General features: G+C 35.9%; 1 protein-coding gene across 1 annotated transcript in view; it reads left to right on the top strand.

The window, feature by feature from the left end:
• swap70 (SWAP switching B-cell complex 70kDa subunit) overlaps window positions 1-14,821 on the top strand; it is a 22,301-nt gene that overhangs the window by 4,266 nt on the left and 3,214 nt on the right. The window contains exons 3-9 of the mRNA XM_015383445.1: window positions 1,952-2,125; window positions 4,249-4,473; window positions 4,557-4,703; window positions 4,822-4,930; window positions 5,015-5,196; window positions 6,317-6,424; window positions 12,283-12,449. Coding sequence (XP_015238931.1) covers window positions 1,952-2,125; window positions 4,249-4,473; window positions 4,557-4,703; window positions 4,822-4,930; window positions 5,015-5,196; window positions 6,317-6,424; window positions 12,283-12,449 — 1,112 coding nt within the window. The remainder of the gene's footprint in view (window positions 1-1,951; window positions 2,126-4,248; window positions 4,474-4,556; window positions 4,704-4,821; window positions 4,931-5,014; window positions 5,197-6,316; window positions 6,425-12,282; window positions 12,450-14,821) is intronic.

Genomic DNA, 14,821 nt, shown 5'->3' with positions numbered 1-14,821 from the left:
GAAATGGGCTCCCTGCATATTCTTGCACGCGTTTGTCTTTCCCACTACGGAGCAGGTACAGGGTTGAACATGTGCATTTTTTTTTTTCAAAGTGGATCCTCAACCATACCTTTAACATAGTTTTGAATGCTTATTTTTTAACATGTGTGTCTAGTTCAGATCAGTATTATAGTTATAATAAGTCAAATTGGATGGAGAAAAATACATTTTTATATAAAAACCAAGCTAAATTATTGTAAAAGTTTTAAGTTTAAGTCACAACAATTTAAGGAATATATTATCTTAATATTAAAGTTCAAAGGAATGATGCTCTAATAATATGTAACTTTTTTTTTTTGTGCCAAGCCCTAATGCTTCATAACCCTTAAAAACACCCTTTACTCTATTAAATATCAACTGTGAGTGTGGGGAATGTTTTTTAGTATTATTGCAATTAAACCCTTCTTTGCTGATTCATGTTCATACTGATCTTTTGATGAGTCATCTGTAGTGATAAGCTCCAATACTGTAGGGGTGGGATTGCCTCCTTACTATCACTCTGATGGTTTGTTCCTCCACAGATTCCTGTCAGGAGTCTCGCTGGGCTTCTCAAATTCTAGATCTTTAAGAGGAAAGATTAATTTTGACTTTTAATTTTTGCTTCCAAAATGGGACATGAGTAATACTGAAGAAATGTTTGCACTATGGTTTATGTGAGGTGGGGGTCAGGGTAGTGAAAACTAAATGGGAATGTCTGAAAATTATTATTTATTTGAACTCTTTATGAAATATTTCTTTAAAAAAAAAATTTTTTCTAAGTTTTTTTTTTTTTTAATTATTTCAGGCTCACTCAAAATCACCTCTGAGACAAAGATCCAATTTAAAAAAAATATTTGTTTCTTATTAAATGAATTTTGTGTTAAAAGGCAAGCATTCATTTTTACATAAGTTTCATATATACACTAAACATTCCACTCAGAAACCTTTAAAGTTGCTTATTTATTTATTCTCATTATTTTACTTTACTCTGGTTACAAGTTAGAGATCAATTCTTTGTTAAAAACTTAAAATGATGTTCGACCAATTTCCAAAACACCAATTTGATGATTATAGTAAATCTTTGCACAAAAGGCCTTCCGGTGAATAATAAGTACATATAATCAAATTATATGCTTTAACTCCTATAAATAACCCAGGTAGCTTTCGTTTGAAGAACTTCATGTATCTATGATTAAACTGTCTTCATTTTATGACACCTTTTAAATAAATTCAAATATAGAATTACTGCTCAGCAAATGATTGTCTTTTTTTATTCATGCAAAATATATTATTACTCTAGTTCATTGAGGAAGAAGTAAAATGTAAAGTTTACTTATTTTGAGATGCCATTAAATATTTTTACATCAATATAATCAATTGGATTTAGCTGTTTAGAAGAAAAAATAATAGAGTAGTTTTATAGGTACATATATTTCTGGTGCTTTCTCCAGAAACCATATTTATCAGATTCAATACAAATGGAAAGTCAAATAGGGTCTTATCCTGTGTAAAATCAAAGACAAAGAAAATGAATTAATAATAGAAATTTTAAAACTTATAGTTACATTCATCCTAACCTAGACTCGCATTAAAATGACTCATCAGAGAAGAAAATGTTGCAAATTCAGAGTAACAGCGTCTACTTTTTACATATCTGTTTAAATGAGTGTTTCTGGGGAAGTTTGAGGTGACTCACTCCAGTTAGTAAGCAGCTCAGGCTTCCTTTCTTGTGCTGCAAAGCAGTTTTCTTCCCTTTTCTCTGCCACACTCTGACTTGAATAAAAATGAGTCCTATAACAACATCACCACACATCCTTCAGACTTGAAGGTTTCCAGAGGAGACCAACTAAAATCCCTTTGCTTGGTGCTTGTAAACTAGCACACTGTGGTGTTGCTCCTTGGCTCCACTTTGACTCTTTGATTTTTTTTTCAGGTTCAGGAGGACTTTGACGTGCTGGAGTTCTACCGGATGTGCTGGACCTTGTGCTACAACAAAAACTTTCATCCTCAGCGTCTGATCATCTCAGATAATGATGCATTCAAAGTCTGGTGCATTTTTAACTTTCTGTCAGAAGACAGATACCCGCTGGTGGTGGTTTTTGAGGAGGTGAGGAAGATGATGCTTCCTATTTTAGGTTAAAGTCTGAAAATCAGAGGAAATAACCCATGTATCCAAGTATCTGGGTTACATCATTCCTAATTTTAACTTTCAAATATAAACTATTGTGCCAAAGATGTGAGTCAGCTATTATTTCTGTATGCTTTGCACCTCTGGAGACAGACTTTCTTGTAGTTAGTAGTCCATTTTTTTAGGAGAGGTTTTTCTGACTGTTGTCAATCTAATCAATTCTGAACTTTTGTGTCAATGGGCGAGAGGAGGTGTTCACCCTGGACAGGTCTCCAGTTCATCGCAGGGCAACACAGCGACAAACATGACAAACAACCATATTCACACACACTCACACCTAAGTGGACTGTAGAGAAGCCAATTAACCTAACAGTCTCGTTTTTGGACTGTGGGAGGAAGCCAGAGTACCCGGAGAGAACCCGCGCATGCTCAGGGAGAACATGCAAACTCCATGCAGAAAGACGCCAGGCCGGGAATCGGACCCAGAACCTTCTTGCTGCAAAGCAGCAGTGCTACTCACTGCGCCACTGAGCAGCCCCTGCACCAGCAATGAACCAAATTGATCGCATTTTTTTTTGTAGGATATTAAAAAAAAAAAACAGCAAAGTTAACCCATTTAAGAGTATTTTTTACAAACACAGGATGATCGCAAAGGAGCTATTAGCTGAAAACCTGGTGGAAACCTACCGTAGATGATCATTTGAAGGATAAGCTCTCTTGTCACATGGAAGGTCTTTGCCTATGAACTAAATTTAGATTCATTGTTGTTGCTAAAACAACATTTTTTAAATGGAAAGTTGAAGAAAATGATGCAATCCACAAAATTGAACTCTGACAATTTTGAATTAAAAAGGGGGACCTTAAAGAGCTATGATGGCCTCACAGGTTTTATTTTAGAAATCATTTTCTGTTTTGTGGGGTTTTTTTTGCTCTATTTTTCAAAGTTTTTCGTTTCTCTTTTTTGGATTGAGTTTTACAGATTAAATTCTCTTCACTGTCTTTGCTCTTGAGTGAAGAATGAAGATGCATTTCTATTGGTCTGTATGTGAAAAACAACATTTTTATTGGTCAATGTGAGTGTTGTGAGCGATTGTTTGTGTTGACCTTGAAAGGAAGTGAATGTGATCTGTGAGATAATTTCAAAATAATGCCATTTGTAAAATTCAGTCTGAAAAAAATCTAATTTGAAAATATAAAATTCCTTTTTGGAAAAAGTAGTTTTAGAAATAAAAGAAATCTAAGAAAATGACAAAGTTCATCTTGATAAATATTTTCAGAATAACTTTCTCAAAGTTTAACTTCACACCTACATAACGTATTCTTTGCTTGAAACAATAATGGAACAAAATCAAATCCATATTTGCATCTTTACTTTCTATTTCACAAAGACATAACTTTTAAGAAAATGCTGTAAATGTTTGTAAGCTTGAAATTTTTGTAACTTTTGTGAATTTTTAACAGACTATATACAACAAGCTGTCACAGTCAGCTGGAAGACATTCCCAGGCTTTTAGAGACCTGAGCTGACCAATGTATGAGCTGCAATGCTCCACTTGCTCCCCAAAAACAAAGACAGAGGAAATTGAGCCTGGTTTAAAAGATTTGTGCAGAATTTTACTCGTATTTTAAATAATCTTGGAGCAGACTTTGTTCATACCTTAGTGGTCATTTATAACCATGAAACTTATGTCACTGTGCTTTACTGCAGGGATGAAAAAACTGCTCTGATAGACAAGGACTATGCGTTATACAGCATGGTGTATTATTGTCACATTTGGGGGTTCTGCTTGTGTTTAATTAACTATTATTTATTTGTGAAAAATGGAAATCTTCCAAAACTTCCCTCAAGTATTTTTCAACACCAAAACATATTTATAGTAAAGAACAATTCAAGAGGTTTGTAGTTTCTTATAGATTTGATGGAAAATGTCACCTGTTTCCACAAGAACAACTAAAGTTTCTTATAACTATACTTTTCTTCTTAACTTAACAAAGATTATCCTACATTTTTATAACTATTCTGAACCTCTTACCATTATATTCAAGCATCTTTAACCGTCTCTTAATGCATAGAGTAATAGTATCTTTGGTCCACCATGTAGGTTGAGTATTTTTTGCGAAAGCTGACTGAGGCCATGGGAATGGGATGGTGTGAGGAAAAGTTCACTGACTACATGAAACAGAAGAAAAGGAAGAACTGGCTGACTGTCTGGGAGCTGATGGAGCTGGTGGGGGTGATCTACTTCAGCAAAGACGTGGACCGCCATACTCTGTCCATGAGCATCAATGAAGTGTTTTCAGAGCTCATACTGGACATCCTCAAGCAGGTGGGAAAAAGGGGCCATCCCTTTGGGTTTCTAATCACAATTACAGGAATTATCTTGGTTAAACTAGGTGTCGTGTTTTAAAGGGTTACATGATGAAGAAAGGCCACAAGCGGAAGAACTGGACAGAGCGTTGGTTTGTCCTTCGACCCACTTCGCTGTCCTACTACGTTTGTGAAGACCTCACAGAGAAGAAGGGGGACATCATTCTGGACCAAAGCTGCTGCGTGGAGGTAAATAGTGTCCTTTCATTAAAGGAAGAATGAAGGATAAAACTTTGTATAATTGGATTTTATACATGTATTTCTTATAAATCCTTTCAGTTTTACATGATTTGTTTATCTCTTCCAGTCTCTGCTTGATAGAGATGGAAAAAAATGCCTTTTCATTATCAAGTGCGTCGATAAAAGCTTTGAGATCAGTGCTTCGGATAAAAAGAAGAAGCAGGAATGGATTCAAGGTGACTAGCTAACTTCCCCATGACTTGGAGTCCTGTCACTTTGAACCTGCCATCAGTGATCTCCTCCTTCCTCTCTTCTGGTAGCTATACAGACGTGCATCCAGCTGCTGAGGCTCGGCCTGCTGTCTCCCCACCGTGAGGCCCGGCTCAGGCGTCGGGAGCTCCGGCAGAAGCAGCTAATGGATGAGGAAGACCTGGCAGAGAGGATGAAGAATCTCCAGGCGGCTAATGAGGCCAAACAGAGGCAACTGGAGGAGATGAGGATGGTCTGTTCTTAACATCAAAATACAGATAAGATCAAATAAACTCTATTGATCTCACAGTGGAGAAATTCAGTTGTCACATCGGCTCAATAGTCAATGTGACAGTAAAAGCATGAAGCCAGCGTAAAAGACGCCATCTTGGTCCCATCTTAGGCTATCGCCAGTCAATGGATCAGCATGTCTATGAACTTAAAGACCACGTTGGGAGAATGTGCCTAAAAATGGGGGGAAAAAAATAAGTGCTAAGAAAACATACTGCAGATAAAGTGTTTGAAAAAGCAGCTGTTTAAGGAAGGTAAAGAAATATTTCTTGGTTACAAGAGCTAAAAAATAAGGTACATCTAAGGGAAACTGATCAATCTTATCGACTTTACAAGATTGCAACGTAATTGTTCACTTTGGAAGCAAACCATAAATGAAATAAGGTTTGACTTAAGACTTTTGCATAACAGTTTAGGAGCAAAACATGGTAACTGAATGGTTGCGCATTGCTGTGTGTAATAAATCATTTAGGGGATATCCCTGTCTATAACAAATTATCTTTATGATGATTTCATGATATAAAATATTTCTTGTAAAAGCTGTTTATTAATGGTTTAATCTTTCAAAATGTATCTTTAAGGTGATCCTTAAAAAAGAAAAAACATTTGTGAAAATGAGCATTAACTCAGTTAACCCCATCACCGGGTTGGGGGTTTGGTTGGAGGGATTCCCACATACTTGGGTTTAACACAATAGAAAATACATTAAAGGGGAAGTAAAACTTCATGCAAACAGCATCAGATAGGGACACCTGTGTGTGTTTAAAACCGGGTGCATGAGCTCAGTACTTAAAGCTGAGCCATATTATTCCTCATATCTCACTTCTCTTTTTCTTTTACCACTGGGCTTTTCTTTGCAAATGTCAAAACACTTTTAGATCTTGTGGACATTTTTGGAGAAGCTATGAGTGCATGTCTGCAAAGTTTTTTTTTTTTTAAGTCAATAAAAGTAGATTTAAAGTGTTTCCTTTAGAATGTCTTAATTAACTAAACCTCAGAAGCTTTTTACGCTGTTTTATGTTTGTTTGTGGCCTTGGTTCAAGCAGAGCGGTAACGGCTCCTTCCTCTATTGTGCTTCACAGAAAATGGAAGAGGTCCAGGCCAAAGCAACACTGGAGGAGCTCAGGAGGCAAAAAAAACAGTCAGACCTGCACGATCGATACAGATTAGACTTGGAGAGAGAAAAAATGGTAAAAGTTTTTCCACACCGCCTTGTACAAATGTTCACACCTAATTTGTGTTAATGGTTAAAAGATACAGTTAACATTTTTTAAAAGACTGCACATATAATGATGATGACGACAAGGGCTCATCAAATACACTCTAATGTATTTGGGATTTGCAGCTCACAGCAACTAAATAGATATTCGTTCAAGAAAAACCTGAAGTCAAGTAAAAAATATCCAAAAATAAGAAACGTGTTGCTTAGAGACCTGAGGAAATAAGGCCTCATTTTAATTTCAAAGGCCAATATAGTACCTCCAGATTCGTCACTTTGGGTCTCTCTTGAGGAAAGGCAGGTAAGCATGAAGATGTCAAATTTAGAAAACTGCATCATTTTGGCCAAGTCTCGCAAAAGAACTGATTTCCTATTTTTATTCTGGTTCCTCTGGTTTTGGCTCTCTGAAGGTTAGAGGGTGACCTGGAGGCGACATTCAATCCACGCAAATGGAAAAAAAATTTTAATGGGGTTTTCCGCAAGTTAAATACCTACACATGAGCAAATATGCAGCCAGAAACTTACATTTTCCTTTACATTTTACACCTCTGTTATAATTGCACATTAAACAAGGGCGATTTTTATTTAATTTGCTTAGGTCATGTGACTGGATTGAAATCTATTGGGAAGTGTGTCCAGACACTAAACCAGATGGGTCTAATGTGCATAATAGAATTCACTGTGCAGATTGTACTCACCTGGTTCAGTGTCTGGGCAGAACAAACTAAAGTCTTGGAGATTACTTATTAACTCCTCATCTCCTAACTCTGAAATCTTCTCCACAAGCTTCTGTTTTATTGACCATCTGGTCAAAAAAAGTCAATTTTCATTAAAAGTTAATGAGTAAGGGAGTCATTTCTGTTAAAGATATATTAAATGTTAATGGTAATTCTTAGAATATTTAACCAACCTGATTAAACATAACATTAGATACTGAATTACAATACAAAAAAATCATGGAAAGCCATTTCTCAACCCTTCAGTTCAATCGAACAAGATCACTATGTTTAAATCCTTAGAGATTCATAAGCTTTTCAAAGTGAAACTGGAATACATATATGTGTATATATGTATATGTGATCATAAATGCATGGTTTATTAAATAATCTGTCGGTAAAATTAAGGGTGATCCTCAATATTATTCAAATTATTAAACATCATATTTATCCAAAAATTAAAGAGTCCCAATTTAAAAATACCAAACCAAATATAGCTTGGTAATACATTTTTAAAGACATTCAAATTTGAAGTAGGTGCTTATGAACCTGGTTAAATTACATAAGAAAGAATTTCCTTTATTTTCTGCTTTTTAATCTGGGCTTTACACAAATGGTTTAGATAGCCTTGATTTTGCACATAGATTCTACATTGACAGTCTAAGTTGGTATTTCTGATGTTAAAATATTAATATCTGCAAATGGAAAGTTATTTATTAAAGGAAAAGTCCAGTCAACAAGGAATGATCAATGGATCATTATCTATACCTAAAACTAACATGTTCGCAGTGATTTGATGAATTTAGAGTTAATCAGTAAGTACGGACCGGCCACTTTTGCCTGAATATAGTAACATCTCCTGACGTCTTCTGGCAGTAACGTCACGGTGTGGTAAGTCTAGTGCCATTTTCCCCGATTTACAAGCAAAATCGTACTGTAGCTACTAGACATAAAAAAAAAAAGAAATTGAAAACAATCCACTAGACTTTGTTTCCAAGTTAGATGTTTTGCTTACCATCCAAAACGGTTTTTCAATTCAAAAAGTCAGGAATAGCGTAGAGTTCGAGGTTTTATTCAGTGTAAAATTTATGATGATTTGGAGTTACTTCTCCTCTATCAAAACATTGGAAAAAAACAAAAAAAACAATGCTATTACAAGTCTGAGTATTTTTTATTTTAAAAAGGCCTTGATATTCAGCCTTCATTCCCCTGTCATTTTGACTCAGCTTGACTTATTCCTCCACATCTGTTTTTTTACACACTGATGTGCGTTTTTCCTTACTGAAAGTAGTTAATATTATTTTAATTTTACTTGTTTATTGCGTAAATAAGGTAAGGGGGAAAAAAATAAAAAGTTAGCTCCGTTGCGTGTGTTTAAAAAAACTTTTTTAGGTATAATTATCAAAATGATTCCTATTTTACTGTACATGTGTGAATATAAAAGGACCTATTTTTTTTTTTAAGAAGTTACATTACAAAAAAAGGGCTTTGTCCTGTCAATGTCCATGTCTCAGTTACAATGTGGGGCACAAGTATTGTCCCAATTCTCCAGATTTCGTACGCTTGCAACCAGCGAACTTCCTCCAGGTGATCACTTCATAGAAGGGTGCAGAGTTTAGTGTGAGTATTGGGACTGTCCCTGCCTCTGCAGTCAGAGAGCATAGCGAATCTCCTCTGTTTCCCCATTGAACATGAGTCCCAGATGTGTGAAGTTTCAATTGATCCCCCTGAATTAAAAATCAAACTATAACATTTGCCTTATTTTGTTTCTTTAAAACTATGGCAGTGAAATAGATGGCATATAGGCTTGGTTTCAACAGCGCTAACTGACAATCTCTGCCTATCAGGCAGAGAAAGCGGTTGTTTTATATTACTTTTGAGACCTAATTTTATATGCATAGTTGGTTTTCTTACTATTCAAATGCAGATGGGTTAAAAGTAAAACATATTTCTGTGGTGTGACAAACTGAGAACACACATTTATTTTTTACTTAACATGGTCTTTACCCAATCTGTGGTTCCTGTTGGCTCTTAAAAGTGCTAAATGGTGTTTAAAAATAGTCGACAATAAATTTACTGTCTGCCTGAAGCTGCTTTTAGAAACAAGATAATTCAGTACTGTAACAGTACTGTCTGGATGTCCTTGTTAATGTTATCAGTCTTCATCAGACCCTTAAGGTGTCATTATAGAATAAAATAGAATAGAATAGAAAATCCCTTTATTGTCCCACAATGGGGAAATTCTGGTATTTACAGCAGCAAAAAGATTATAGAAAAATGTTCACACAAATATGGATCTTAGAAAAATGTATAAGAATAAAATAATAGTGAAGAGTTAAAAAATAAACAATACAATACTGCACTGTAAAGTGTTTAATGACCATTATAAATGACCAATATACAGCTGAACATTTTTACAGAAATTGATAATTGAAAATGGCAGCAACATCAGAGATGTGCACAATTACAGCAGCATGTTATTTAACTGAATAAGGTAGAAACTGCAAAATCAGCATGAATGTAAACATCTTACTGAGGTTGTTGGGAACAGTGGTGGTTATAGAGTCTTACAGCTGCTGGGAGGAAGGATCTGTGATAAAATAACATTAAGGTGCAGCAGTCTGTCACTGAAGAAGCTCCATTTATTTATACTTTTTATTTACTGTGGCAACCATACATATTTATCTGACTCTCCATCTCACTCACCAACACATCGGTTAAACTGTGTTTATTTTTCCCCTCTTAGTTGCAGTTTCCATTTATAACCAATAAATAATATTAATGAGCTGGTTCATTTAAATACACAATGACATTCATGTGGTGCTTTACATGAACCATTTATGGTTGATGACCATGCAGATGGCTTGAACATGAGGTGGAACCTTGAAGGCAAACTTTGAGCCATGGCTGTGATTAATGAAAGTTTTTTCTTTTTGTTTTTTGTGTCTATGCACAATTTTAAAAATCAGGATTTATTCAGTTATATATATTTTTTGCTGTACTCCATTTTCAAGTGTTTGGTAGATGTACACTTTCAGAATTGATTCCATTCAATGCTTTATGACTTGGGGGGCCTCACGCAGAAAAGGGTGTGCAACCTTTATGATAAAAGTTTGCGGTAGGGAGAAATCTTGAAAACTTGTGGCATAAAAACAAACGGGATGTATAAAGCTGAGTGTGGGCTTGTCAGCACACAGCTTTCCTTTATATATCTCAATTTGGTGGAAAATCAGACGCAGCTGGAGGACCATCTTGGGTCGGCCAGTTCCAAGGCTCCCTCAGTGTGTCAGTATAAGCATGGTGCTGTGAGGCCGTCACTCAGTCTTTTATCTCATACACTTTATGGGGTGCGATTTATTACAACCAACCAACAACATACTGATTGGCATCAACAATTCAATAAAAAAATAGGCTAAAAAAAAAAGAAATGTTACTTTTGTTTTTTGAAATCAAAAAACATTGCGTAGCTGCCCAAAGAGCACAAGTATTTCTGATGCTGATCATTGTAATGTTTAAAAAATAGTTATAAAATAAATATGACCCCCCTGTTCCTATTAGGAACGCTGTCTCTATACAGACCAGGATAGACTTTAAGTTTAAAATGATTCAGGACTAAAAAAAAAAAAGAAATTTTTTGGTAATTTTGGCACTTAAATTTTTTAGATAAAATGGAAAATAATCAAATAAGTGCAAATTGTGTTTACAAAGACTTGCCTTTGGATCTTTTTTATTTTTATTTATTTATTTTATCAGGACAGAGCACATTAATGAACAATCTTATACTTTTGTACAGATTGTAAATGAGCCAGATTATAGCTAAGTTGCTCATTTACATCTGTCATCCTGAGGCAGTTTCTGCAAGGTTTTAGATGTTGTTAGTCTTTTGTAACCTTCTGGATGAGATATCTGTATGCTTCTGGAGCAACATTGGTAGGTCGGTCAATCCCATGTTTTAATTATTGTTTCACTGGAGTCTCAAAGGCTGTGTCCGAACGTCCGCCCTAACGTTGCGCCACTTAATGAGCTTCCAATGTCCAGTGGATGAAAAAGTAGTGGATTTCAAATTTCCCACAATGCACCTTAGAAAAGTAGTGTGCATCTATGGTCACTAGAGCAGAGGGGATATATCCCACAATGCTTTGCAAGAGCTCTCCTCACAAAGCGTCATGGGATTTGTTTTGCGTGAGAGAGAGAACAAAGATGGTACAGGAACTGTGCGGGGACGCTGAGTCACTTGACCAACAGGGAATGAAAAGTAGTTAACAGTAAGTTAACTGAGTTCACTATGAAGTCCGCTATATAGCCCCCCCTCCATATAGCGATGGGGTTAGGGGCCAGGGCAGACATGATTTGTGTTATATCTTCTCGTATGCTGTTAATTTAGTCTATAAAAGTCAGTGCGCAGTTGTTGATATTTACCTTAGCTGACATATAAATGCGATCAATCACAGTTAAAACCTTTTTGGACAAGGATGGCAGTTAAACATTAACATATTTTTTTCCTTTTTATACATTTTGAAAGTCTGTATTATTTTATCCCTTTATTTTTGTCTCACATCAAGATCTGTGAGACAAAAAAAGAAAAATTAAAAAGATTTTTTTTTTAATTGCACCATTTGTTGTAGCTGTAAAAACATGGGCCGTCTCCTTTCACTCAGACTCTTTAGTCTTTTTTTTTTCCCTTAAAGCTGAAACTACATGAGATTGGATTTTAACAAGGAAACAGTTGTACTTTATTCCTGAGGGGAAGTTTTCTAAACAGAGAGATTGTGTTTCCTGGGTAACAAGAGATCTGGCCTCCTTGTTTATTCACTTTCCTATATAGAGAGTAAAGTAAATGTGCCTACTATCCTTTTTTCATTTGTGGCAATGCAAACATCTAAATTTTCCTGCTAAAAAGGTCCTCAAGTCAAGAAAAAAAATTTTTATTTTTTTTTTTTTTTACATTTGCTAAGGTATCTAACATAATGCTGGTTTTCTCTACTTTTCTTTTTTTGCTCTGAATTTTCTTGAGTCTTAGATTCAAATCAGGTATTTCTTATGATCTTATTGCTGTTGTATTGGTACACAAACAGTTCTTTTTGTTGTACATAAAGATCACAAAATATTTCAGGTACGGCAGGAGATGGAGGAGCAGATGGCTGCGAAGTCCAGCGAGCTGGAGCAGTACCTTCAGCGGGTCAGAGAACTTGAAGACATGTACCACCGATTGGAGGAGGCCTTAGAGGATGAGCGACAGGCCAAGCAGGATGAGGAAGCCATGAGGAAGCTGCAGGCCAGGTCTGAGGAACATATTTAAGATGCTCAAGACAGAGTATTAGTTTTATGTTTAGGAGGCTATTAATAGCTGTAATTTTAACTGTAAAACAGCCAATGATCACCATTTTGTTGTAGTTATGGTCAGCGTGTGTAGGTGTGCAGCAATTCATCCGGTTCAAATCTCTGCTATATTGTTAAAAAAAAAAATTGTTCTAAAACTTTTGACATTTAGATTTATGAATGTAAATCGGTTCATTTTAAAAGTTGCTTCACATTATTATTACGGTATCATGGTGCCAATGCCCAACAACTGTCGAGGCCCTTTACATGATGAAAAGAAGCAAAAGTCATTTCTGATTGTATAGAATCTAGTTTGGTTCAGCTCAGTTAAGTTCATTCAGTGTCATTCCAATAAAGTGAGGTCCAACTCAGTCCTCATTATTAGAACACATTCAATTCACTTCAAAAGAAAGTTATGGGGAAGCTCAGTTGATGGTATGGAGATGTTTTATTCGCAGACATCCCAAGTCTCCCGGAAGTTCCGGGAATCTCCCTGATATAGATGGTTGTTCACGGATGCCTGCGAGTCGGATAAATTATCCCGGATTTTACACTCTGCGAGGTGGTGTTTTTTAATGTGAGTGAGAGAGGGCAGGTAATAATTCATGCATCATGTTCGGATAAGAACTACTTTGATTGTGCAGACAACAAGAGAGCTTGGGGAGGAGGTTACTTGTGAAACCTGTGCAACTTGTCTGTCCAAAGCGATGCTCTGATCAACCAGGGTTCCAGGCGACTGGTTGATCAGAGAGCTGATTGGATCAGTCCGATAAGTTTCTCTGGGTTACTCTCTGGCAGTCACCAAGTTACCACTCAAAGCTGTGCATCATGTGAAACAGCAGAGGTTGAATCCTCGAGTAAAAAACGAAAATATAGGACTAATTTTAAAGCAGATATATCCACGTCTAGTGAAGATTAAACAGTGGCGGATCTGAACTAAATTTACCAGGGGGCCAGGAGAGGGGGCAGCTCAGGGCAAGTTATTCAGATATATTTAGAGAGCTGCATGAAGTGAAATTTCTTTTCAATTAGGTCCAATACAAATTCGATTTCTTTTGAGGTCAATATACATTTTAAATTTAAGAATTTTACATATTTTTCACTTAATCTAAGTTAAAACTACCGTTTTCTATAAAATTGGAATTAGAACTCAAGAAAAACTGTTAAATTCATCTGTAAAAAAGTAAAGGAGTTTTTTTATTTGTTGTGGAAAAAAACATTTAGCAGATGAAAACTGGGATCCTATCTCAGTACCACTGAAGCTATCACCTTATTGTTTTTGAATAATTAGTAAAACAGAATTTGAAAAGAAAAAGAATGTAGTTCCAAAGGACATATCAGTAACCATGTCTGTTCCAGCGCATATCATTAGAATTTCTGGTCCCTGTCTAGAAATGGCAATGGTGAGGAATGATGACACCGTGGCGAGGTGTATTATATGCTGCAGTCCCATGAAAAACAGAAAGAATAACCGATGTTCAAGGCTACAAGATTAAGCATCTCCCTGAAATGAGTTTTTGGAACTTGGGATGTCTGTATTTGCAATAATCCTTCCTAAAGATCAAGCATCTAGTGACTATAGGAAGGAAAAACTCCCTTTTAACAAGCAGAAACCTCCATTAGTATTATCTCAGGTTTTGCGTCAATCTGCAGCAAACAAAGTTGTTTTAGGAAAGAAAACGGATGCACACAAACCCAAAGAAGCATTGAGGTAGACGTATCGTCGCAGGGGAAGAAAGACTGGATTATCTAAATTAATTGCAGTGATAATTTTGTTAATTATTCTAGGAAAGATCCAGAGCTATACACAGAAGCACAGAGCGGGGAGTACTTTCCATGGAAAAATCTGATCTACATCTTAAGTGATAGCAAAGCATTACAGGCAGCTGAAGCTCTCTGGTTACTGCTGATCTGTTATTTTTTCAGCTAAAGGATGATGCTGGGGTTTTTCACCCTTGCTCCTCTCCTCAAGGCCATCCACATATTTTTGTTGGCATAAAATGTTTTTTGTCATTTCCCTGTTGGAAAACATTTATGTTCTCTGGAGTTTAGAGGTAATGATTGAATCCTGTTAGCTATACAGTGGGGCAAAAAAGTATTTAGTCAGCCACCAATAGTGAAAGTTCTCCCACTTACAGATGAGAGAGGCCGGTAATTTTCATCATAGATATACCTCAACTATGAGAGACAAAATGAGAAAAAAAAAATCCAGAAAATCACATTGTCTGATTTTTAAAGAATTTATATACAAAATATGGTGGAAAACAAGTATTTGGTCAGTTACAAACGAGCAAGATTTCTGGCTCTCACAGACCTGTAACTTCTTCTGTAAG

Source organism: Cyprinodon variegatus, unplaced genomic scaffold (assembly GCF_000732505.1).
Source record: "Cyprinodon variegatus isolate N-32 unplaced genomic scaffold, C_variegatus-1.0 Scaffold285, whole genome shotgun sequence".
Lineage (NCBI taxonomy): Eukaryota > Metazoa > Chordata > Actinopteri > Cyprinodontiformes > Cyprinodontidae > Cyprinodon > Cyprinodon variegatus.
The sequence above is the reverse complement of the archived record's forward strand: the minus strand, read 5'-3'. Positions and strand labels throughout refer to the sequence as shown.